At 39.3% G+C, this 27,497-nt stretch overlaps 1 protein-coding gene across 5 annotated transcripts in view; it reads left to right on the top strand.

Annotated features, from left to right (window-relative positions):
• The window catches only part of DCLK2 (doublecortin like kinase 2), a 76,768-nt gene extending 49,747 nt beyond the window's left edge, over window positions 1-27,021 (top strand). For 2 of the 5 annotated variants that reach the window (XR_013224743.1, XR_013224742.1), the window contains 11 exons: window positions 2,003-2,111; window positions 6,313-6,370; window positions 7,836-7,955; window positions 8,617-8,763; window positions 11,861-11,994; window positions 12,995-13,072; window positions 15,130-15,226; window positions 19,131-19,211; window positions 20,384-20,500; window positions 21,220-21,300; window positions 25,788-25,937. Coding sequence is in view for 3 of the 5 variants with exons in the window: in XM_077300125.1 (XP_077156240.1) it covers window positions 2,003-2,111; window positions 6,313-6,370; window positions 7,836-7,955; window positions 8,617-8,763; window positions 11,861-11,994; window positions 12,995-13,072; window positions 15,130-15,226; window positions 19,131-19,211; window positions 20,384-20,500; window positions 25,788-26,003 (1,157 nt within the window). In the remaining 2 variants the exon portion in view is untranslated. Of the gene's footprint in view, window positions 1-2,002; window positions 2,112-6,312; window positions 6,371-7,835; window positions 7,956-8,616; window positions 8,764-11,860; window positions 11,995-12,994; window positions 13,073-15,129; window positions 15,227-19,130; window positions 19,212-20,383; window positions 20,501-21,219; window positions 21,301-25,787 lie in introns of all 5 variants that reach the window. The other 3 variants (XM_077300125.1, XM_077300124.1, XM_077300126.1) reach the window with 2 other exon arrangements.
• The last annotated feature ends 476 nt before the right edge of the window (window positions 27,022-27,497 follow it).

Genomic DNA, 27,497 nt, shown 5'->3' with positions numbered 1-27,497 from the left:
TATGTTATAGTTACTTATATGTATGGTTCTTTATATAGTTCTCAGTTCCATGTTAACCGCCCTGAGCCTTCGGGGAGGGCAGTATATAAATGTGAAAAATAAATAAATAAAACACAACTCATTTTTGTTCAGTGGTCATATGCACCATATATTAGCCTCTATTTACATAAATGCAGCTTTATAACTTGACACCTACAGTAAGAATTCCTTCCATGAGATTTAGATTATTCTAGAAACAGGTTGTATAATAGAGGTGGGTCTTAGATGGTTATAATTAAATTTGCCCTAACATGAGACTGTAGAAAAAGACACGAAAGCCTTGAACAAGATGATGCAGGCAAAGACTTATGGAGATAAGGAAAATCCCATTCTTTCCCCCACTTCTGTATCCTGCTCCATCTTTGTTTACCCACCCCTCCTGCCTCTATTTGCTCTCCATTTCCTCTCCCCATGCTCTATTATTCTCCTCCCTGCTTCCTCCCATTTGCACTCTTGTTCTATCCCCAACATACCTTTCTCTGTCTCTCTTTTTGCTTCAGTAGTTGGGCACCAAAGTGCCACTCCATCTTTTGAAGGATTGATCATTTTTTCTGTTCCCCCACAAGTAACCCCTCCCCCTACAACCTTTTATATATTTCTGCAAACTTGGAGTTTTCCCAATAGGAAATGTTTTCTTATCTCCTGGTACCACCTTATCCCTACTGTGTTGATTTTTGTATTCGCACAGGAAATGGGGCATATGTGATTATCAGAAGGTGTATAGATTAATTGCCAACTCTCAGCAGGTGCAGGTGGCCAGAGAGCATAATATCATGTAGATTGCAAGATGGTTACTGTTGCTGTTATTTGATAATGGTATAGCTGGCCTTCAGTCTTCCACTCCATCACTTAGGTCTTTCTGGTTCACGATTAGTATGCTTTTGGGCAGACCACGCTGGCTTACCATCAACAGTTTTTCTGAAATGCTGAAATGTATTCTAGTATGATCAAACCATATATAAATTTAAAACATTAACACTCACTGTTGAGCCTTGACCAGACAAAGTGCCTCAGCCTAAATTATATCACAGTTGATGAGATGAAAAAGATCCTTCCAGGTGTGCATGGTGGAATAAAAAATAAATTAGAAGATTATGGCACTTCAAATTTAGGTAAGCATGCCCTATTAATAATATTCCCACATATGTTTTAAAGTGCCACATACCTGGAATTTTAATATATTAGAAGGCTATATCCCTTAGTTCAATCTATTACAACAACCAAATGCCAATGGAATGAGGAAAAAAACATTTAGCATTATCAGACAAGGAAGGGCCACCAGACAAAGGAAAATACACACAATCAACCCAGCAACTCCACAGCATCAAACTTAACACAGGTGATGAACCATAAAGATGTTGTTAAACTGAGAGGTAAGGGCCAAGCACAAGCTTTAAGTTACCTGCAAAAATGGGAGGGGCAGATGGATTCCTGCTAGCCATCTCAGGAGCTAGACTAGCATGGGATCATAAACAACACCAGACACCACTGAGAAATCCAAAAGAATCACACACTCCTGTTTCTCTCCCAATGAAGATCATTCATCACAGGGACAAATACAGTTAAATCTAAGGACAAATGTAGTTAAATCCTAAAAAGAATTATTCAATTCTAAATCAGTGGGATTAGAAAGGTGTAACCCTGCTTTGGATTGTACTGTAAATTATGTACAATGATCATTAAATGGAATTTCTGCTGACTTGGGAATGTTAAACTCAGTATGAAAGCTGTTTTGATGTCTATCCTTTGTCATAGTGCTGCAAGGTTATGCAGCTTGATTTAAGCTTTGCTTTTTTTGTTTCTCCTGTTCTTAAGCATGAATTTGAAATGACACATTGTACTTAAACAAATGAGCTATTTTTAAATCCCTACATTATAGCTAAGAATATATTCATATAATGAGGGACAGTCTAGATTACTTAACTCACTGTTCATCTTCCTCTATGTCCTTTCCTTTCTGCAGGTGTGAATGGAAACAAATGCTCAGGGACATCAACCATTCTTGAGAAATACAAAGTGGGAAAGGTGATTGGTGATGGCAATTTTGCTGTGGTTAAGGAATGCATAGAAAGGTGAGGAAGGAAACCACATAGTTATTCATTTTTTAAAGCAACTACAAGCAACTACAACTGTACATTGAACGTACAGAAGAAAATTATTATGATTTCAAAGACATGCCATATTTTTATCTTCCTTTTTGTCATTTATTGGGGGGAGTATTTGCAGTTTTAATGACTGAGAAGGCTTAATTTCATATTTTAATGTTTTTAATAGGTAAATATTAAAATAATCAGTTGTCATTAGAGAATGATCAGGCCAGCATGATGTAGTGGTTAAGAGTGATGGCTTATGATGTGGAGAACTGGATTTGATCCCCCTCTCTTCCACATGCAGTGAACTGGGTGACCTTGAGACAATTATCAGAGCACTCTCAGCCCCAAATACCTGTTGCAAGGAGAGGAAGGCAAGGTGATTGTAAGCCACTTTGAGACTCCTTTGGGTAGTGAAAAGTAGGGTATAAAAACCAACTCTTCCTATTCATTCTTCATTATGAAAAACAATAGCATGTTTCCAAGAATCTTGTAAAATAACTTCCCCCTAGGCAAAATGTCCAGGTTATTATTAACTGGGATAATAATTGTACACAGTATGCAAGTCAATGGAGTACTCACCATTCCTTGTCTGCTTTATCCTCCTAACTATTGCACTAATATACATTCAAAACTTGGAAGAACTGCTGTACCATGAAGCACACTGCTTTATACAGCTTTCTTTTAGACACCTGAGAAGAATTCTCTTGAGGTGGAAGAAGGGGGGAGAGCCAAAACTATGCTGTGAGGGGATGAAGGGCTACTGCCTCCCCACAAGCTGTGAGAGGGGGAAGATTTTCCCAGTTTTGCTGATCCATGTGCGAATGATATAAAGGAGCAATGCTGCACTGCTCAGTAGCTACAAGGTGATAATAGGATTGTAATATTAATGCATATCCTAGGCTTCCAGTCTGATATTAAAATTAAGGGATAAATGCTAGAAGCTTCAGTTAAATTTTTCTCAACACAGTGTCAGTAAAGTGAACTGATTAACTGCAGTGCTTTAAGTTTAACATAATACTGCAGTATTTATTTTTTCCTACGTTAGAACATCTAACTACCGTATGAGCACTGTGGAAAGTTAGCATAGAAATATTGCTGAGAAATGAAAGTAATAGTTGTGCACTGATCCTCCTACAGCCATATTTTGTGCTATTGAAATTTGCAGGAATCCACCTTCAAAATCCTTTCAAAATGATTGACATTTTATGTAATCTCAAAACTGGTGTGTGCTGTGAATTAACAATAATCGGTACGGTCCAAAACATGTTCAGATCTTGGGGTGTGAGGGATTCCAGTGGGAAGGTGAAGCTGTAGCTGTTTCTAACTGTGAGGTTTTTAGTATGTTTTATACATTACTTGTAGTATTGTGTTCAAGTTATTTCTGACAGTGATAGCAGCTGAAAAATGCTGAAGGTGATTTGATTCTTTTAGCTCAGGTATATTAATTCAGCTGTTCAATAATTTAATATATAACATGGCACATCTGAGAAGCGTTCAGATTTTAAGCATGGTAGCTTTAAAAGTATAGTGCTTGGTTCTCAAATGACATCGAGGTGCTATTTTTTCTTCTGTTCACAGTTCAGTTTAACTGTAACTATGACAACCTAGCAGACACAGCTGTGCTTTCACACCAGTGATGTTATTCTGCCTCACCATGCTATTCCATAATAGGCATGGTTAATGCATGCTATTCTGGCACTACACTTGTACAGCATGAATTGATTAGCAATAACAGATTCAAAATAGATATACAATTATCACTGTTTTCACTGTTTATACCAAAGTGGGCACTGTTCAATCATTTGCAGTGGGCGGGGACTACTGCTAAACACTGTCCTTCAAATTCAAGCAGTGTTGACAAGCCCCATAGAAATGAACAAAGGATGTATAACTACATATTCATGACCATTCCAACATAATGCATAGTAAAAAACTAAATTTGTGACCAAGTAGTGGCAAAATCTGAAACTCTTTTCTCTTTTTCTTTCTTCCAAAAGCTATAAAACAGTTTTGAAAGTGCAATGTAGTATATTTGGGGAATGTAGCATTTAAAACAAAGGAAGTGACAGGGCTATGGGTTTTGCTGTCACTGCCCGGTAAATTCATGCAATTGGAAGGGGGTGGTTAAGGACTCTTAAGGAAGACGGTGGGTTATGTAGGGGAAGATCTGACTGGGGGGTTGGTCTGTTGGTCTGTATAGTGCAAACCCCCAATACATTTACCGATTCCTCATGGAGGCACAAAACTCACACTGCCTCCTGCTTGCAAACACGCAGTTGTAAGCCACACATTTGCAAACTTCCTGACAGGAGACCCCTCCCATGTTTTCTTACTGCTTCATTGTGGATTTTTGCCTCCCAGTGAGGTGGCAAGGGAAGATAAGTCGAACTTCTCCCCCGCCTCTGCTCCTTGGTTTGTCAATCACAGGAAGCCACCAATCACATCACAGTGGTTGTCTCAGGGACTCAAACTTCCACCCCCCAACACTCAAAATTATTGTGTTTTTTTAAGTGCACTTCTGCATTAGTATGTGGTAACGTGACAACGTTAAAGCATTTTAAATAAAAAATTAACACTTCCATGTTGCTATGGAGAAATGCTACAATGATAAAGCATCCCCCCCTTTAGGGGGGGATTTGTGTTTTGGTCTCTTTTTATGTTCTGGTATATTTCTGAGAGTCTGGACATGGTAACTGGACCCCAAAGAATGATTGTGTGTTAACAGTAAGGCTTAAAACAAAGAGCATGGAAGCCTAGCTGATTGAAAGAGGGCTGCTTCATCACGAGCGCTCCCCCTTTCCTCATTCATTCCCCATAGCCAGAAAACACAAACGGGACTGTGTTTTGCCTGCCCAATCCCAAAAAGACTGTGGACACTTAAGGGAACATTTTATTTTAACATAGGCAAAGTAGCTTTGCAGTCCTGCAGAACACGGATCGTGACATTTTTATAAAGCTTAAGCAGGAAATGGAGAAGAGAGGGTGGGAGCAAGGGCGGGTAAAACACTGCAGGGAATGTTGCATGTTTCTCACTCCACACAGGCTTGCCCCTGGTTGCTGCCTGATGCGAAGCATCCAGTTTTGCCAATTTCCCTCATCTCGAGAAGGCTTATTTATTTAGTAAGAGTATTTCTATCCCACCCTTCCTCCATGTTCCGCTCTCCATAATGTTGTCCTTGCAACAACCTTGTGAGGTACCTTAGGCTAAGAGCAAGAGAGTGGGTGTCCTAAGGTCATGCAGTAAATTTCACAGTGAATGGAAACTGGAACCCAGATCTCCTACATTCTAGTCCCTTTAGCTTGCTATTTCACATTGTCTTACAGTGTGTATTTTGAAGGCTGTTTATTCACATGAATAAAAATCAGTTTTTTAGTTGTGGGTAGTGGACCTGTGTCATCTAGCAGTTATCAGAGTATCAGATCAGGATCTGGGATGCCAGGGTTAAATCCCCACTCTGCCATACACTTTTTCTTGGGGGTGATGGACCGTCATACCACAAGATTATTGTGAGGATAAAAAGGGGATGAAAGAACCACAAATTCCATCTTGAGCTCCTTGGAGGCAGGGCAGGATAAGAATGAATTAGATGGATAGATAAAAATACCTGCTCCCTCCCCACAAATGAAAATAACTCCACATAGTTGGATTGGTTTCCTGGTGACTGTTTAGGTTTACTAGCTGTCTTCTTAGTGCAGCATTACTATAGATGCATGTAATGGCCACAGAATATTTTTAATATACAAATTGCCTGTAACAGAATATTCATGTTTGTTAGTTCTAAAGATAAAGGTAACTGGTATAGTACATTTTAAAATAAATATATCCTTTAAAAAAATCATTGAGAAACCTCTAAACTGTGTCATGTGACTGCAAGGCACCAGTTAAGCAGAACTAGGTGGAAGATATAGAGCTAGTTTAGCATGTGACACACTAAAGCAGGGGCAGAATGTGAAGCATTAGGTCACACTCGAGTAAATGATTGCAGTAAGCATGGTACTGGTAGTCAAGGCAACAACACATATGGCTTGCAGAGAAGCAAATACATATCCTACCATCATTTTTTCATTTGTTCCCATTGATGAAAGCAGTTTTATCACACTGTATAATAAAAAATGAAAAGCAAATGCACAATTCAGGCAGAAATGCAAGAATTTATTTAGTATTTTTGTTTGTTTGTAGGACAACTGGAAAGGAGTTTGCTTTGAAGATTATAGACAAAGGAAAATGCTGTGGAAAGGTATGGAGAGAATATAAAATAATTTCATTTTATCTAGGAAGATGCTGGAAGATTCAGAAGTCTGGCAGTTCAATTCCCAATTTGGCATTTAATGCCCTGAGTGAACAAGATTCACTGTTCTGGGAAATTTGTCCCATGACTAAATTACTGCTAAGTTTCATTTTCTGATAAAAACATTTACAACTGTTTATTCATCATCGGTGTTGTATATTTCTGGATGCTGGAAAATTGCACCTGCTTTCACAAGTTTGTAGTTAGCAGAATTATGCTCTCTAGATAGCATTGTTATTAGTTGTAAATTGTGTTTGTAAATTATTGAGTAAATCAACAGAAAATCTATCCCATCTGTTTCATTAATCGAACAAAGAAAATGCAATGGCATCCAATATCCTTGTGATGGCACAAGAAGACATAATAGCTTTGTTTCATTGTAGCAAATGTTAAAAACAGAAGTATCTCTCAAACAGTAGTGCCCTTAATTACTTTATTATTACAGTTCAGCAAACAACACCTGCCCTTTGTATCCGAATTAAATTATTTTGCCCATAAACAATTTACTCTTCATTGATTCTAATAACATCATCAGGACGTCAAAGTAAATTTCTGGAGTACTAGAATGATAGACAAACATCATTTCAATAATCGTTTGCATGATTCTAAATGGCTTTGTAGTTTTTATATAATAGAAATTGTGGGTGGGTGTATGTCTATATACACACATACAACACATATTCATATATATATTACTTCAGGATATTGAGGGTAAATGTAAGGAGAGGGGTGGAGGTAAAAACATTTCCAGATTTTATCATTAGAAATGCAGAAAGGCTTTTTTCAAATTCGAGCCTGGCCTTTCTCTTTAGTTTTCTTAACCTTGGTTAATGTAATGTGAGTTATATTATTGAACTTTCTGGACACTTTAGGTTGCAAGTCTGGGGTTCCATGTTTGAATGCTTTCCCATGAAAAGCTTCTCAGGCCGTAAATATTTTTAATTTCAGGTAGAAGCATGTTTAAGTTAATTTTTCTGTAGGCAAAGAGAAGGCATGAAGGAAGAATAACTGCAGGGAGAATATCCATTCATATGAATATTTATTGTATGGAATGGATGATATACTTTTCTTGATAATACTACAGTTGAGTATCCAATTAAGTAGATGGAGACACTACTTTACTCAATGATAACTGAACTTGCTGTCAGTGATGGCCACAAGATTTTGATGGGGGATTAGACAGATTGGTGGCAGATAGGTCCATCAATAGCTACCAGCCATATTAATTCAAGGGAGCCTTCAAATTCAAAGACAATAGACCTCTGACTACTAGCACAGTAAATAATGCAGAGAAGAATAGTGTTGGAAAGTACCATTCTCTATAGGAAGCTCAGTTGTCTCCTAAATCATATTTGGAAAAGTTGTTAAAGAAGATTGCTTTTCTTTTCTTCCTGACCACCCTAACAATGAACAGGAACATTTGATTGAAAATGAAGTATCAATACTGCGCCGAGTGAAACACCCCAATATCATTATGCTAATAGAGGAGATGGATACCACAACCGAGCTTTATCTGGTGATGGAATTGGTCAAGGTGGGAAGTTTATTGTTATTGAATATGAAGTAATAGAAGATTTTATGACTATGTCGATGTATCTTTTTAGAGTCTCCTTCAGCCCACAGTAATTCAACTCTCTAACAATACAGTCCTGTGTAAATTCACACGTTGGAATTAATTGATTTCAGTAGGATTGCACTCAGTAGCCATGCACAAGATTTACTGTAAATTATGGCCAAATATATCCAGTTCTGCTTCTTACAGACCATTTATTGTTGCTTTTGAGATACGCAGTAGTGCACAGAATCAATACGTGGAAATTGCATTTGTATGCTGTCATGAAAATGAAAATGTAGAAATAGCTTTCAGGAATAACTCTGTGGCTAGAAAATATGTTAATTTGGTCTCATATATGTTGTACATGCTGTATAAATCATGTTTCTGTTAAGAATGCTAACTTTTAATGGATTGAACCCATTATGATGTTTTTTTGCCAGCCTAATAGAAACATTTATAGAAATCTTTGATACAGTTCTAACTAAGCTATTATAACTAATTCAGCTTAAGGCATTCTTACATGAATTTTTTGATATACGAATGTATTTTTGATATATTGATATATTATGCAAGCTAAATGTCATCTTCTCAACAGTGAGAAAAGTTGATGAAATGTACTGGGTTTTTTGGTCTCTTACAGGGAGGAGACCTTTTTGATGCTATCACTTCCTCCACAAAATACACAGAGCGTGATGGAAGTGCAATGGTCTACAATCTAGCCAGTGCATTGAAATACCTCCATGGTCTCAATATTGTACACAGAGATATCAAGCCAGAGAATCTTCTAGTATGTTATCCCACTTCTCTTCTACATTAATGTAAATGCATGCATGTGTTAGGAAGCAATGCTGGGTTTTGAGGTGCATGAATTTAATAATTGTGTGCTTGAAGTTAATCACTTTTCATGAAACATTAATAGCTTTTGGTCACATGATCTGCCTCTTTGACAGTACCCAAGTTCTATCCCTATTTACATTTTGATTGCTGATTGTGTCTTGGGTAAGCAGGATTTCATTCCTAGTTAGCATCAAAGACTTCAAATGCAAAATAAATTAAGTTCTTTGGAAGAGCCAACTGGAATTAACAAATGCTTCTGAATTGTTCAAAAATATTGCTATTTAGTCTCATTGAATGGTTATATTGTCTGTGAAGGAAATTATTTTTGGAGCCTGTCAAGAAAACAAGCTTTTTAATACCTATTAATAGTAAGGTATAAGGAGATGCCTTAAAGTTGTTTGCTGCATGAAGCTCCCAGTAACCAGTAAGGTGTAGTTTGAGCACAAGCAACACATACTACTTCTAGATTATCTTAGTTATACTCAGGTGGTTTGAGTTTAGAAAACTGTGAAGTTACTGGAGTATTAGCAAATTCCCTAAACTACTAACATCATACTTCTGATCTCTTAATCTAGAAGGCTGGCTTTTTGTACAGCTGTCTGTAAACCAAGCTGATTTTCTGTGTAGTTAGAGAGTCCTCCCACAAAGTATGCAAAGTCTTCCATCTACTCAGTTGATGTCCATGTTTCAGTGTTTTAAGCTAAGCATGAAGCTATCAAGGTCACTATTAGAAGCAGTGTGTCTATAGGCAGCGTGATAAACTTGTAAAAATATTTGTTGTTATTAATGACCTGACTGTTTATTGACCACAAGAAGGGGGTAACTCAGGGGGCATCTAGATAGTTGGAAGTATATTTCCACCTCTATATAATAAATATGAAGGTTGATTTGTCTTTAGTGTTAAAAGTCTCTTGCTTCTATCCGCTACAACAGACTTAACATGGTTGCTAGTTTAATTTGGATGGGGAGATGGCAGGAGGGATATAATGAGAAATCTGGAAAAATACTGTTTTCTTACAAACTGGTTTCCATATCTGCAAGTAACACTGACTGCAGATGTTGTGACCATTTCAGAAATTCTTGGCAATGTTTCTGTTAGTGAAAAAGAATCACTATGGGGAAACAGTAGATTTTGATTGTTCACTGGTGGAGGCAAAATATTTTAGAAGCAAAATATGTCTTTAAATCAGTAATAGTGAGATCAGGAACTTAGTAAATGGGACCTCTTAGGGTAATCTGACACCTTAATCTCTCATTAGTAATCAGGTATATAAATAGGGACATATGTTCTTTTTACTAAAGAGATTAAATGGTAGACAAGTCTTTATCCATGATTGCAGTAGACTTTTACTTTGTTAGATGACAGAAGTAGCTCATAATGTAAATGATTTCTTATCCTAGCAATACATTTAGTTGGTTAATCATCCAGCTGTCTGATTTGCTTTTGCTAGTTCTTCATTACTATGTGAAAATAATACAAGGGATAAGAGGTATGTGCTGTTTTGTGAGTAATAGACATTAAAGGTGATATTCAGAATATTCAGTAATAAAATTCAAATAAAGTCAATTAAAATAAATTGCCAACAGAAATAGAAACCAATATTCAGAAAACCATAAACCTTTTTAAAACCAGAACATTTAAAAATCAGCATCACAGGTTCATTTGCTGTTGACATTAAGATATTGCCCTTCCTTGAAGGGGCTGATGAATTAACTAGTGATGCTGCTTTTTAGTTTTTTTTTTTATGTTTGCTTTTCACAATAATCCTGTGAGATTGGTTAAAACAAGACATGTAAAACATTTCCTGATTTGCATCAGAACTAAGTACTGGCGCCTTTTTCAGGGCCCTTCAATGTCTCGAGGGGGCAATTGGTAGCAATTGGCACATTCTCATATAAGTTCTAGCACCACTTCTTTTGAACAACAAAAAACACTAAAAAGATTGTCTCATTCATGGTCACTTAGTGAATTTCTTGTCCTAAGCAGGAAGTTGAATATAGGGCAGCTAACTCAACTACTTGCTGTAATTTAGTGTGATTTCCAAGTACCTGGGAATAAAGGCTGGATCTATTCACCTGATAGACAGGTTAGTATGGCAGCAATTCAAGAATCCTGTTCTCAAACAATTTAGGAGTTTAAATATTAAAAACAGTACGTTAAATTGTGCTAGAAAATGAATAAGCAGCTAAGACGGTTCTCCTAAGATTTATGTGATATCTTCTCAGATTCACACCAGCCAGTAATCCGGCTGGTTCATTGTAGACCAGTTGACGTTTCTGACATTCTTCAAAGGTAGTCACATGTAAAGAATCTGGATTATCTAATATAAAAATGTGCATATTTTTGAGGGTATAGGTATAGGTAGTACCCATCTTGTTCAGCAAACACCTCCCTGCACACACTACTCTCATGATTTGATCCTTTGTTACAAAATGGATGACTGTTAACACAATTACATGCTGTTTTCTCACATGGTTTACAAATTCCTTTTTGAATCTTATGTGATAGATTTGGGTTTCTGAATGCCACTCTCAGCAGAATCAATTAATTGTATGTTTCATTTTTCTGTTAACATGCCCTGCATTAAAGAGAGGATATGTTTCTAGGTCTGTTTGTGGTTCATGCTTTTCAGACTGAAGGATCTAGAATTCATAGACATATTTGTCTCATATCAGTTTATGGGCTCACATTTTTCTGCAAATGAGGGTGGGTTTATGGTCATATTGTACTTGCTCACTCTTTACTGAAGCCTTTATCATCACTCTTCATTTTCTACTAATATATTGCCAACTTTGTTATAACATTTTCACCTTCCCTGTTAAGTCTTTGATTCTGTTCACTGCTTAGCATCATTGGTAACATGTTCATACACTCAACATTTCTTTTAGATGGGGTGATATTACTGTAAAGTATTTATTTGCACCATGAAATTCACAGACTTTATGGCAGTAATCTTACAGCAATATAGTAATATACCAGTATTGCCACATCTATATTTCCATATATAAATTATTAAACCAACTTTATTTTCATCCTACCTCTCCAGGTCTGTGAGTATTCGGATGGAACTAAGTCATTGAAGTTGGGCGACTTTGGACTAGCCACAGTGGTTGAAGGACCACTGTATACAGTCTGTGGCACACCAACTTACGTGGCTCCAGAAATTATTGCAGAGACTGGGTGAGAATATGTATTTAAAATGGATTATATTTGGCTGGTAGAAGGCCAGTTCTGTTTGAAAGAAATATGCGACTCAAATATTCTTGGCTTATAAATAGCTACAGCTTTATTCAAAACTCCTCCCCACTGGAGGGTTGGCATAGCATAGGTATGAGCCTGACTTGTGCAGCCCACTGATTGCAACCCACAGTCCACACCCCAAAGGAGTACATCATTGTTCCCCACCGGGAATATGCAAATTCCTTATTTGGATTTCACTAAGATGGGAGACGACCCAGGCTGGGGGCCAAAGGGTGCAAACCTCTCTTTGTAATGAATGAGCTACATTGACTTACCCTGCTGGGTAGGCTCCTTGCTTGTTACTACCACCTTAAGGAGGCCCCAAACCTAGCAGGGAGGTTAATTGCACACCGGCTTCCTACAAAACAGGCTCATTTCTATATGCATAACCTGCTGTGACAACAATACATGGCATATGTTTTCATATAAAAACAGGGAGGGTTGGTGGTTCACTTGCCTGCTGGCCAACAAAGAGACAGGGAACAGACTACAGCGTCCTGAGTGGACACCAAGCCCCACCTCCCACACAGCTTGTGCTGCCACCCACCTGCAGCACAAGCTAGCATCATGCTGCCTGGCAGCCAGAACCACACCTGTCCTGCCCCACCCTTCACCCGCCAAATGGCGGCTTGGGTAATTCCCTCCACTTATCGTCACTGGAGTTAACATCATTCTTGGTATGGTCAGAATGCAACATAATTAGGTATGAATACTTGATATGCAGATAATTAACATTTTACTATATTCTGTATAATACATTGCCTAATTGGATTCACTCCACAAGATACATCAGGCTTTGCAGAAAATCTGTCATTGGCTAAATACTTACAACTTAAAAAAAATCATATACATTTTCATTCCTGTAAATCTGAAATTTTAATAAGAAATATCTTGCAGCATATGTAAAAGACATTACACATTCACTTCTTCTTTTTTACAGTTATGGCTTAAAGGTGGACATTTGGGCTGCGGGGGTCATTACTTATATATTGCTATGTGGGTTTCCACCATTTCGTAGGTAAGATTGTAAAAAAGTATTGTTTTTCCCTACCCACAACATTCCTGTATTTTTATTATAAATATATCTCCATTCTTTTTCCTATTTCAGCTGGCTTCGTTCCATCTTCATTCCTTCCTCACGTTCAGATAATCCCAATGCTTTTAGTTCATCTGCCATCAGTATATTCAGGAAAAAAGCAATATGTTTATAGGAAGAGTTGAGTAGATTATATTATTTTAACAGAGGTAGGCATAATTTCCAACACAAAACTGATTTGTCCATTTTTATAGTCTTCTTGAATGTCATGCTTCAGTACCTAGCTTTATTGTATTAAGCATGCAGAGCTTGCCCTCTAGCGGTGTGAGTTGGACTAGCACATTTTGTAATCCATATACTGAATATCCATATGACCTCAGAAGGTCAATACATTGTAAACTGTATTTAAGACATTTAATTTTAGTAACTGTAAATTTTTGGTTGGTTAAGTGGCTAGAACCAAATGTACTTAATTTAGCTTAGTTAAGACATGCCTGTCATGCAAATTATTCATGATTCTGCAAGTGAATGTGTGAAATATAACCATGTATTTATTGTAAATAAACACATATCCTACAAATTTGAGGGACAGATATTGCATCATATTCTGTAAGCTATGGAAACTAGCACTAATTTTACTGTACCATTTCCAATAGCAAGGTAGTTTCTATAAAGACATCTATGAACACACAACTCTGAAAGGTGGAAGGAATCGATCAACAACTCCTCTTCTGGCATTATTAGCTTTTTGTAGCTATTCCTGCTTGCATTGTAAAGGAAAATAATTTTGTTTTCCCAAAACTTGCCTCAGTTTGCAGATAGAAATTATTTGTATACCCTCTCACCTGTTTGTTGGTGGAAAGTGCTGTCAGGTCATAGTGGACTTAAGGGCAACCATGCAGGGTTTTTCAAGGAAAGAGGTGCTTGCCATAGTCTCCCTCTGCATAGCAACCATGGACTTCCTTGGTGGTATCCTATCCAAGTACTAACCAGAGCTGATCCTGCTTAGCTTCCAAGATTTGATGAGACTAGTTTGGACTATCCAGGGCAGACATTCCACTATTTAGTCACAAACTGGGACACAACCCACATTTTCCCAGGAAAGTACCCTGGTTTATGTCCCTCAAATATTACCTGGAACTGTGACCAGTTTGGTTCAAGGGTATTGCTTGGTTGGCATTTCAGACTGACAGCAGACAGATGTGCCCACCCTGTTGTCACGCTAAACTGACCGGAAGCCATTTCAACAATTGATTTAGTTCTTTCCCACTTAGAAACAGGAAACAGGGCGTCTGCTGTCAGCCTGAAATGGCTGTCAGCTATTTTAGGAGTCTCTTTTTCTTCCCTTTGTTTGAAAGGGAGGGGGGAACAAGTTGCCAGTTTGTTTCGGGGCTTTGGGCTAGGTTCAGTTTGCATATTTAGTTCAAGAACACTCCAAACCAAACTTGGATTTTCTGGTTTATGCCCATCCTTAGTCAGGGATAAATACAAAATATTCACAATGGTGAATATTACGTAGCCAAAGTCTGCAAGTTCAAGGATTCATGGCTCTGTTTCGGTGTGTGTGTGCATGCATACTCATACTCATACAGATATGTATGTCCATGGACACCGATTATAGAAAATAACTGTCAGATCTTTTATCATACCCTTCCCTGCATGGTTATTCCATCTTTTATTTTATACTCATATGAATTAGGTTAGACTGGGACTGGCTGGCCCAAGATCAACCACTGAGATCCATGGATATATGCATACTTGAGCCTGTGGCCAGCATGCTAACCACTGCATCAAACTGGATTAGTGAAGATCTTTATGTACTAATATGGTGTTCATACGTACCCTATTTGGATTTGAAGCAGCTAGAAAAAATCCTCTTCTGTCCAGTTGTTCTCTTCACATACATTTCAGCTACTTTAAGTCCAATGTGAAAAAGTGAAAACTAAGGGCAAATTTCTGTGATCTGATTAATAATTTTTCAAAGTTTAAGTATGTTATTTTTAACTGGTATGCTGAATTGTTATTGCCTTGATCCACAGTGAGAACAATGTTCAAGAAGATCTGTTTGATCAGATCCTTGTTGGAAAGCTAGAATTTCCTTCTCCATACTGGGATAACATCACTGACTCTGCCAAGGTATTGGGTTGTATTAATGATGATGGGGCTTGAATTTATGCAACCATTTTTTATTTTAAAATTTATTGACTGCCACTCTGGAACCACACCGGTTAGTGGCAATTTACAGCAAATCTGATAAAAACAACAGTAAAATTACAATCTCTAAGCAACTTAATCCAATATATTCCCTCCCAGCTCACCAGTCCACTCCCAGTACACACCACCCACCAAACTTAGGGGAGGCATCCCATGCCCTAGATGGACAGGGCATCTGAAGGGCCCCTGGAGGAGGGACCTAGATCTTCCATGGCCTGGCCTCAACCAAATGCCTGGAAGAACTATGTCTTGCAGGCCCTGCAGAACTGTGATAGCTTCATCAGGGCCCTCAGCTCTTCCAGGAGCTCATTCCACCAGGTTGGGATCAGGACTGAAAAGGCCCTGTCCCTGGTTGAGGCCAGGCATGCCTCCTATGAGCCAGGGAACACCAGCAGATTCAAGCTTGCAGAGCAAAGAGCCCTGCGAGGGGGGCATAAGGAGACAAGTACTCCTTCAGATATGCAGGCTCCAGACCGTGGTAAGTACCAAAACCTTGAACTTGACCTGGGTACACAATTGACAACCAATGTAGCTGCTCAGCACTGGCTGGATATGGGTCCTCCACGATGATCTAGTGATCTAGCAGCCACATTTTGCACCAACTGTAATTTCTAGATCAAAGACAAGGAAAGGCCTGTGTAGAGCAAGTGACAAAAGTCTAGTCTGGAAGTGACTGTTGCATGGATCACTGTGGCCTTGTGCTCCATGGACAGGTAGGGCACTAGTAGTCTGGCTTGGAACACTACCTGGGCTACTCTGGTGATCTGCATCTCCATAGACAAGGAGCCATCGAAGATCACCACCAAATTCCTAGTGGTAATCACAGCTACGAGCTGCACCCTATCCAAGGAGGGGAGGCGCACTTCCTGTCCCCTTCTGCCCAGCCACAGGACCTCCATCTTGGAGCCATCCAGACAACATTTCCAAACATCCGGCAAATGTTTCCAGGAGAGAGTCCAGTCAGCCGTGCATCAAGAGCTGGAGCTGGGTGTCATCCATATATTGGTGACAGCCCAGTCCCAAACTCTGGACCAGCTGTGCCAGAGGGTGCATATAGATGTTGAAGACCATGGAGGAGAGTATTACTCCCTGTGGCACTCCACAAGGAAGTGCAAAGGGGCATGGCAACTCTTCCTCCACAGCTACTCTCTGTGCCTGGTTCTGGAGAAAGAAGATCAGCCCTATAAGACTGTCCCCCAAATTCCCATGCCGGTAAAGTGGTGGGCTAACAGCTCATGGTTGACCATGTCAAACATGGCCAACAGATCCAAAAACAGGGTAGCCAAGCCACCCTGATCCAACTGGAGGTCATCCATCAAGGCAACCAGCACAGTCTCCACCCTATGGCCAGGAAAGAAGCCCGACTGATATGGATCCAGGGCTGAAGCTTCCTCCCAGAATGCCAGGAGCTGGTCCATGGCAGCCCTCTCAATGACCTTCCCCAGAATTGCAAGATGCGAGACCAGGCAGAGGTTGGTGGGGTCCTGCAGATCCAGCAATGGTTTTTTCAGTAGGGGGCAAACTATTGCCTCCCGGATGTCAGGGAGAGATTTATGATATCCCTCAGGAGGCCTCCTGTCCTCTACAGTTCGAGGTTCCTATCCTTTACAGTTAGGCTTACTCTTCTGGGTTCCTGAATTAATGTTGTTGGTACAGTATTTTGCATTAATTAAAATTTCAGGTAATTGTCTAACTTCTAATTCTCAATATAATTTTCTGAGCCTCCAAGGAAAATATAGAGAACCAGAGAGGCAGTGTTCTGGGAACAAGAAGCAATTGATTTGTAGCTCTCCCATTATTACTGCTATCTTTAGTTTTAATAATTCAGAAAAACTTCACCAAGATTTAGTGCCTACTTAACATGCCTGTCTTTGTGTGTTGTCATCTGATCTATGAGGATGTCCCTCTTAACAGCTTAAATGGTTATGTCCTTATTTAGCCAGAATGATATTTCTATGGTGAGACCTTTCTAGAAGAAGAAGAAGAAGAAGAAGAGTTGGTTCTTATATGCCGCTTTTCCCTACCCGAAGGAGGCTCAAAGCGGCTTACAGTCGCCTTCCCATTCCTCTCCCCACAACAGACACCCTGTGAGGTGGGTGAGGCTGAGAGAGCCCTAATATCACTGCCCGGTCAGAACAGTTTTATCAGTGCCGTGGTGAGCCCAAGGTCACCCAGCTGGTTGCATGTGGGGGAGCGCAGAATTGAACCCGGCATGCCAGATTAGAAGTCCACACTCCTAACCACTACACCAAACTGGCTCTCAACTGGTTCTAGAGTACATATTGCCCCCCATGTTCTTAACATCTTTATGAAATCTCTGGAAAATATCAACTGGGAATTTGGAGTGAGGTGCTGCTAAGGTGCTGCTGCTTCTACCGAACAACTGATTTGGATCGGGGCGTGAAAGTCCTTCACACATAGCTGCAAAAATAATGGGATTTGAGGTGCTGTTAATGAAGCTACATAAGCATTGAGGAATCACCTTGTTCTGATTGCACTTTTTCAAAGGAGCAGGGACAACTGTTTGGGAGAATTTCAGGGGTAGCCTGGTCTGAAGTAGCACAACAAAATCAGAGTTCAGTATCACCTTTAAGACCAACAAATATTTATTCAAGGCATGAGCTTTTGAGTGCATGCAGTCTTCTACATAGACAGTTTTCTTTCTCATATGTTTTTGTGAATTATAACTGAATTCAAGGGGATTGATCGGCAGTTTTAGCAAAGAATGATCATATGGCTGAATTTAGACGTGACACAGTTTACTAATTTAATAGAATGAACATTTGCTTTATATTCCCACTGTTACGATGGTAGTTCATAGTCTTAGGAAGAGTGCTTGCACTCGAAAGCTCACACCTTGAATAAATCCTTGTTGGTTTTAAAGGTGTTACTGGACTCTGATTTTGTTTGGGAGAATGTCAATTTGGAGTATAGGAGAAATGAAATTAGAAGAAAACAAGTGGAAGCCCACTAGGATTTGCAGGAGGTATCTCCTTCCCTGCTGAATGCTATTTTCTCTTTTCCTTTCCTGAAAGACCCCATAGTCTCTCCCTTGTCTCTCCATCTTCCCCTTTTAGTGTTGCCAACCTTCAGGTGAGGGTTGATCTCCTGGAATCACAACAGGTTTCCGAGCTACAGAACCCCCCCCCCCCAGGATTGTCAGCACCAACTTGGGAAGTTCCTAATTGTTTGGGGGTGGGGCCTTGGACAGGCGAGGTTTAAGGAAGGGAGCAACTACAGCAGGGTAAAGGGCGCACCCTCCAAAGCAACCATTTACTACAGGGGAACTCCTCTTTGTCAGCTGGAAAGCAGTTAAAATTCCAGGTGATCTCCAGGCAAAATTTGGCAGACTTCACTATTAGAATATAAGATTTACTGCAAAAGCAGCTTCTCATAGGCCCATTATGCATGGCTGCCGAAACAGCAATTTCAGGTCACATGGAAAACATGGAGGGGGAAGAAGCGAAGCAAACCTCTTATGCACGGGACGGGACGCAACAGCGGCAAAACCCAGAGTAACCGATTATGCATGCGGCGACCCTGGCGCCGCTTCTGGTTGCGCCCCGGTCACCCGGAAGCTGCGCTTTCTTCCGCATTTCGCTAACGCGGCTTTTTCGGCGGCATGCACTGAATCTGTGGCTGGTTGCAGCCGGGACCGTGCGTTATCGGTGATTTTAGTCGCCGCCATTCCACCCCAAATGTGCACTATTCCCCCCGTGCATAATGGGCCATATTAATATTCAGGCTTAAAGCTCTTATTAAATTAACAGTATCATTAAGGGAAAGGAATATCAGTGGTGTTCATTTTCTCTCTCTTTTTCCTCAGGAGTTAATTAGCCTGATGTTACAAGTAAATGTGGAAGCACGATATACAGCATCTCAAATCTTAAACCATCCCTGGGTGTCGGTTAGTAACTGACTTTCTTAACACTACACTTTTAGACAGTTAATTCTAAAGAAGTTCACACTGAGTTTAAAGCCCTTCTCTTCTGGACTACAGCTAATGGTGAAACCCTAACTATATGTCATGACTCAACATGCTGCGATTTACCAGCATTCTCTCTTCTACAGTGTATGTTTTAAAATGGAAATAGATCCAGATGGGTAGCCATGTTAGTCTTTAAGGTGCTACTAGACTCTTGCTCTTTGTGACAGTATGAGTTTGTGTGAGACACTACTCATGGGAGCTCTATGCCCTACCCCAAATTAGGCATTAAGGAAGGTGCTGTTTTAAAGTGGTTCACAAGGATTGATCCTAATAGAAAAATTGCATGTGTTGTATTCACTGAGTGCAGAAGAGGCAAAGATGACTGGTGGTTCGCCTGTATCATCTGGAGTTGTTCACAGTGAGACAGCAATAATGTCGAGTCTTCCAGCTGGTGGCATTGAATACTTTCTTGGTTCATCAACAATTATGATCAGTCAGTCCTTCTAGCATTGCAAGTGATTTGCTGGATAGGAAGAGAACTTAAAGTTCAATTGTCCACAATGGTTGATAAGTATGGAATAGCTGGGCATTTGGAGTGGCATCTAACTAGATAAAGGCAGCTTTTCACTGACTGAGTATTCCTCTGACAGATTAAACGTTTCCTCCTTTGGAGGAAGATTTTCATTTAGTTGAAGTGCAAGACAGGTGGGCCATAGATTTTTCTGTCCTGAAGCCCGTTTTTCTGCATGGGACCCCTGGAGGGTTTGGGGTGATCATCTACACATTTTAGGGAGTCCTTTTTGTATAGTGTGCTGAACTGAATTAGTCAGTTAAAAGAGGCACAAGTGTCTGGGGAATCAGTTTGGCATATAAACACTTTTTCTTTTGTTCATTAGCATGTTGGAGCAAAAGACCTGTATCATAGCAAAGATGTCAGTAATGACAGTAGCATTACTAATTTAAGCCTTGGTATTCCAACAATTTCATCTGTATTGACTTTTAGAATTTTCCTCAAACTGAACAGGCTGCTAAGTCACAGAGGAATAGAAATCTCTGTCCAGGCTAGCTATTCATCCCACTCCACAATAAAAGAAATGGCTGTATTAAAATGTCTGTTGCTGTTGTTTTTCCCACCCACCTCCTTTAACTAGGATGATGCCTCCCAGGAGAATAATATGCAAGCTGAAGTAACAGGTAAATTAAAGCAGCACTTTAACAACTCACTACCCAAACAGAATAACCCAACTGCAGGGGTTTCTGTCATCATGGTAAGCAAATACATCTTTGTTATTAATTCTTCACTAACCTATCAGCCATTTAATCCTCAAAAACAGAATTGCGTTAAATCCCTCCAATGAAAAAATTAACAGTGCACATTCATCATTGTGTCTGTATTCTTCTCACATTGAATGTATGGGCATGCGCATGCATTTTTAAGAACAGTACTTGGAAAGGAATTATAATGACTTTTCATATTCAGATTATTCTGAATAATTACAAGTTATGACTCTCAGCAAACAATTCTATCTCTATTGTTGTTCAGCCCGGCCATGGTTGACTTTCAACTGTTATCGCTGTGACTGTAATGAATTTTTGTATCAAAAAATACAGCCTTTTGGCACTGAAGTTCTTAAAGATGATGCTTAAGTTAGTGGTCAGTTTCTATTTGCATTGCTTCCCTAACATGCAGCACAATGGTCCATGACGTGCCAATAGGACTTGTGAAATCCTATTTTAGATTGGAAAACTCTGGATATGTGGAAAGATTATATTGCCTAGTTTCAGGATGTAGACCTGTTTGTGTGGCTGTGTTTGTGATGCATGATAGCTTTAAATATAGTGTTGGGTTTTTAAAAATAAATTAGAACCAAATATAAGCAGGGGGTTGGACTAGGTGACCTTGGAGAACCTTCCAACTCTATGATTCTAAGAGCAGAAAGGGCAAACTATTTTAGGCTGATACTGTTGCTTGCATTTTGTTTGACAGTTTGACTTGACAGTCTGAGGAACCTCAAAGCTTCATACTTTGTATTGTTGAGACTATGGATAAACCTGAAGCAGAAACCTGGTATCAAATACATTATTAAATAGAGTGATTTGAATTCTAACTCTTAGCTGCTCTCCAGTTTGCACGTCCTTTTAAGCTTCAGAATAATGTAGCTTATGGTTTTTTTATTGGTGTGGAGTTTTCTCAATCTCTGGCCTGCTCATATTACTTCCAGTCAATGAAGCATCCCCCATACACTTGTTTAACATCCCATTTTCTCTGCCTTATCTCCTTCCTTGTTAAAAAATCTTAGGCATGCTTACTGGAAGCTAAGACACATTGAACTCTGAGAAAATATACAGAGAACAGTCTGTTTGGGATCTGTTTTTTTTTTTTGTCATTAGTTGCATTTATTAGATGGGAATCAAAAGAGGATAATTTCCAAAGGGGCCTAACAAATACATTTCATTTTTGTTACAAAACCCATGACATGTTAGGGAAATCAGGAAATAAATGTTTAAGAGGAGGACATGGACTACACAAGATAGCACAGTTATTTTATTTTATTTTATTTATTTATACTTAGTTACAAACACAGTTTCAGTTCTGCGGTAAGCATCCAGTTTCAGCTTCCAACCCATAAAGATTAATATCTTCACTAAATTCTAAGTCTTATGGTGCAAAAAAAAATCAGAAAACTATTTTTCTACTGAAAAATTTGAGCTAAGGCAGATGAAGCCCTCGTGTGGTCGAAGAATGAAATTACATTTAAAGGATGGTTTGCTGCTCTTCCTTGTGATTTTAAAATTGTACAATGAAATGATTCTAGTGCTGCTTTTTTTCAGAATGTGGTTCGTTGTTTTTTTTAAATGTTGCAAAGCTATTGGTTCTGCTTCAAGTAAGTCTAGTGTCTGTCCCTTGCTTCCTCTTTTGCTTCCTTTCCCAATGCCTGCATTGCTTTCCTCTGAGTAGGTCCAAGGCAATGGTATGTACTAACTATGCTGCTTTTTTGCCACATTAAAACATTGGAGTCTGACAGAAAAGGAGAAGTAACCTGATTGCAGTCTGAGGTGGGGATGTGTGTCTTATGCAGATGCAGCATAGGACATTCTTTCATTGCATTTATCTGTCCATATCATTTCACCCTGTGTTTGGTGTCGTGTATTTGAACATGTACTCAAACCTCTCTTGTATAGCGTCAGGCTATTGTTCTGTCTGGCAGGCACTAGCTTCCCAAGGCTTAAGGCAAGAAAAAACAGGCTTTCCTAATACTTGTGTTCTCCCTGGGGCTGAACCTGTGACAAAAGCCTCTTCCTACCATTCTTTGGAAGTAGATTCCTTTTAAAATGGAGCAGCTTTTTAGGTTTCTGGAGACAGAGACATAAAGAGCACCTTTATGAAGTCTGCTCCTGCTCATAGCAATCTCTGCTGCCATTGCCAACGTTTCTCATAAATGAGTGTTTCAATATCTTTTCCTAGCTCTCCTGGTAGTCATATTCTCAAATGGAGGATGATCCTCCGTATTCCAGCTCCATCAGTCCAACTAAATCTGCAGCACATCCTCTATTCACAGAAAAGCCCTTCTCACTTAAAATACTGCTCTGGCCGGAGGTTAGACACAGCCAAGCCATGTGTATTTCTTCTTTGCAACTCTCTGCCAATTTGAGGCCACTGCACAGCGTTATTCTGCAGACTAAACTGGGTGCTGTTCTTTTGTCTTCTGTTTCATCTGCACAACAACCCTGTGCAATAGGCCTCAAGTCTTTCAGTTCAACAACAACCTGTGGGGGAGGCCTTAAAAGTTTCTTCTCTACCACAACCCTGTCCAAAGTAGCCCTTTCTGCCCAGGGAACAGATCTTTATACTGCAGATGAGCTGTAATCCCAGGAAAAAAAAGACCCTGTAGAGGTTATAGTCTTATTGGCAGGCAAGGGGGCACCTTTGGTAAAGAAGACGAGACTCCACTTTTCATTGGCATTTAAAATGGCCACAGCTTTATTCAAGACCCTGTAGAGGTTATAGTCTTATTAACTGTGACTCTAGATGGAAATTGCAGAGATCACTTTATCAGTAACTGTAAGCCTGAGTTCAGTGTAGTTGTAATGAAGTGGTCACTCAATGATGTACCTTCCTTCCAGGGTATAGATCAATATCAAATATAGTATGGAGCCAATATCATATGTTGTATGCAGAAGAAAGCACTACATTTATAGCATTAGGCTGCATTGTTATATTTCTTCAACCTCTTTGCTACTTGATACAATTCACTCAAGCCCAGCAATAGCTTTAATGTGATTCATCGAGGCGATTCTCTGTGGTTCAACTTGTGCTAGGTTTGTTGGCAGCTACTGCACAACTCACCTTGCAATTTGCACGACTTACCTGGACATTGTTGTAATTGATTTGCATTACTTGCCTGGGCTCAACCACTGCACAGCTTAGCCAGGATACTTGATTTCACACAACTTGCACATGTTTCCCTGGTGACTCACCTGGGGCTGGTGGCAGCTACCAAATTGGTCACGAGCTACTTGCTACCATCTAATTTTGCAGTTTGCTCATACTTTGTCCATGGACCATAATGGTTAGCTCCCACTCAGGATAGGGGGATGAAGGTAAAATGTGGAAGGGAGAGAAGGACATGGGGAATGAGGATATAAGAAAGAGGTTGAAAGTAGCAAGAAGATTAAGAAGTTAGGTAGATAGAAAAGAAGGGGAAAGGCTGTAAGGGGAGATGAGGGAAAACTGAAGGCAGAGGGCAGACAAAGGTTGGTCGGTCTATGGGTGGGAAGGCAAGAAGGAAGCATGAAAAAGGGCTATGGGAGGAAGTAAAGTAGGAGGAGGGTACAGGGGAAAATGAGATGCCTTTTCCCACCCCCTCCCACAGTCCTTGTAATTCTTATGAGTGATTGTAATTAATGCACACACATCTTTATATTGCATCCACATCATGTCTAAAGTGGTGATAATTCCAGTGACATTGTCTCAATAAGCTATTTTGTATATTAATTCTGACTTTTCTGCCATTTAACTGTATTGCAGTAGGAATTTCACTACTATAGGATAGTATAGTAATAAATGCAGTACTGTGACCTTCAGAAAGTGGCAGCAATTACAGTGTAAGCACTGAGATATAACAATCTGGCCAGGATTAAAAAATAGCATTTATAGTAATAGACACCAGAATCCCAGGCAAAGTTTTAATAATCTCTTAGCACAATTAGGAGTGGCATTTAATAAAAAGCCTATAGTTAACATTCCTTTTACGAGGATGGTGACTTAAAAAAGCTATGGGTAAACATTTTATCTTGGAATCTGGATGCTTCATTTCCATTTCAAGTCACATTAATGAGCTAGTGCCTGTCATTTTATGTCATTCTGTATCATGGTCCTTGTGATTATAATGTTTTGACAATAAAATATGTTAAATGGGTTTGGGTTTGATAATGAATCTAGCAATGAATCATGAGCAGAACTGCATTCCTGCAGGTCCAATGAAGCCAGTGAGCTTGGAAGAATGTAACTCCACTTAGGATGACATATGTGTACCTGCAAATGTAATTTGGCAGTACATATCTATGTTCTCTTTTCCTACTATAATTTAGTATGCATTTATGGAATTAAGACTCATCTATTTAAGTATTCATAAACACCCCAGATTTTCATACAGAGAAGCTATATCTTGGACAAACACTGGCATAGCCAGCAGCATTCTTGATGTCATGTTAAATCAGTATGATGTCATGAACAGCTAACCCAGAAAGTGACCCTATTGTGTGTCAACTAAACCATAAGAACACTTTTTGCTACTTCATTGTTTTTTGCTAATCACAGTGTGTTAATTTTTCTAGACAGTGGCTAGAAATGCCAGCAATGCACAAATGGAAACCTAAATGGACTTTGCACAGTTCTGCTTGTACAAGATTTTGTGCAACACCAGCACTTCCCTCTCAGTATATTATATTTTCACACCAGTACTTCCACAGTATTCTACACATTCACAGTCCTTCTCTTGTATTTTCACTTGTGTAAGCAGAAATCTTATGCTGGATCCAGTCCTATATTGTTACTTAATAGTTGATACTCTGATCCTGCAAGAAAGATCTATGTTTGATGTCAGTGTGATCCTGCCTGCACAACCTCATTGGTATTGTCGTGCTTTCTGAGTTGTGTGTATCTTAATCCACATCTGGGGCAATCCACATCTAGATGAGGAGCTAAGAATTGAAGAAGTGCTGTGTCCATTTTATTAATAGTGCACGGTCGCTTTTGCCTCACCAGACTTGCAGATGAGACATTGCCTTTTTGTTAAAGCAGCTCATTAAAATTGATTCCACTGACACTGTAATAGCATGTTTTCATGTTGTTTGTTGCTAATGCTTTGCATGCAAAAAGCTAGCCCACAAAATCCACAGAACCCACAACTTTGGCAAAGATGTTCAATGTTACTTCTCCTTTTCTTCAGCCTGGTGCATGTGTCAAAGGATGTGTATCTGTGTGTGTGTGTGTTTGCTGTTCTGTGTGAAAGTAATAACCCTAAGTGAAGTAAATGTTTCTTTGCATTATAGAGCACAGCTCTAGATAAAGAAAGGCAGATCCTTTGCAACAAGCGCTGTCAAGAATCTGGGAAAGCTGCTGGGGAGCAAAACACCATGAGAAATGCTGCCACACACAAATCCTCTGTGGTTGGGCTCAAGGCACTTTGTCCTTCTGCTTCTGAGCCACTTAAACTCTCCACACGCCTCATCTCAGCATGTCATGATGATACTGCAGGATTCATGTAAACAAAGTCAACTGCAAAGTTGGAAATCTACCCTCCAGTACCGGTTTCTCATCCTGTCCTACCATAGATTGTCCACAGCTGTTTGAAAGGGCATGCAGGTAGTATATGCAGTAGTTTTTAGCACTCTACTGGCAGTTCAGTTTGGAAATACTTAATCTTTTGAAAAATTAATCTATAACTATAATTTCAAATAACATTGGAACCATTAATGAATCTACTGTGCTGGAAATCTTGTATTGAGAGACAGACTATTCTTAAGACTCACCCAGCACGCTTTCTGCAAGGGGCCCAGCAGAAGAGGAAGTGCTAATTATTCTTCTACACAACTTTGAAATTTAGTTCTTGACTTGCTCTTGAAAGGCAACTTCATCTACAGACTGGACCTAGTGGAAGAACTCTGTGCAGGGTGTGTGTGAAAGTTAGCGTGTGTGAAAAGTGTGGGGGGTTATTGCTAAGTTCTTTTTGTCAAATTGCAGTTTAGATCACATGACTTCAAACCATGTGGAATTTGGATGCAAGAGTAATATAATAAAGGGAAATTTGTCACATGTATGAAAATTGCAGTTGCATAAGCCTTTTCCAACATTGCTTGCTCTACACAAATTGCCCCTCTCCTGCGCCTCCTATCCCTTGCCAATAATGATTATGAGCAACAAGAATTGTTAGGAAAAGAAAGTGTGCTGCATGTTGCATAACATACAAGAGAGTACATATTTAGCCAACTAAAGTGATGAACTACAGGTCACCAACACAGAATGCTTCTGCTATTTCGTTTTTCCATTAGTCCCTGCTTTTAGTTCAAAAAGAGCCGAAATAATAGAGAGCAGTGATGCTACATGTGCAGTCAAGGGTTAGATGGAGTTGTATCTTTTCTCTTAATGCTTGTTTCATATATTGTATGTAATCTGCCTATTTGTTTCCTTTTACTCCTTTTTAACAACTCTGTCATTTTCTATTACCCTTTATTTCATATTAGAACTAATATTGAGATCTGCAATAAACATTCTTCTTGAAAATAATTGTTTTTTTTCTTTTTTAAGGATTTAGTCTCAGGTAATTGTTATATTTAATTTCTTTTGTCCCAACATTGCTGTTGTCTTGAATTGATCTGCTTCCCACATACCCTCGAGTCAAAGTCTAGTGTCAAACTCCAGACATAAGCAGTATTGCTAAAATATTTGGGGGGGGGCTATTACAAATTGTTTCCACTATGCCAATAAAGGTATTTGATTTGTTTTTTATTTGAAATTGTTTCCAGTTTGGCTAAAATGTGAGCTAGCAGAGCAGACAATTCTTTAAATTTGTTTTAAAACTTCTAGCCATCTTTAGAATGAGCTGGCAGAATGTACTGTGAGCGATATGAAACTAAAGATGGAAACACGATAGAAATAGTCTGCGTTTGAGAAGATTAACAAGAACTTCTGTTAGGTAGTTGTAAAGATAGTTCTGAAACCTAATGGATGGATGTCAGGTATCTGTAGCAGGAGACTGGCAA

Source organism: Paroedura picta, chromosome 10, assembly GCF_049243985.1.
Source record: "Paroedura picta isolate Pp20150507F chromosome 10, Ppicta_v3.0, whole genome shotgun sequence".
NCBI lineage: Eukaryota > Metazoa > Chordata > Lepidosauria > Squamata > Gekkonidae > Paroedura > Paroedura picta.
The sequence above is the reverse complement of the archived record's forward strand: the minus strand, read 5'-3'. Positions and strand labels throughout refer to the sequence as shown.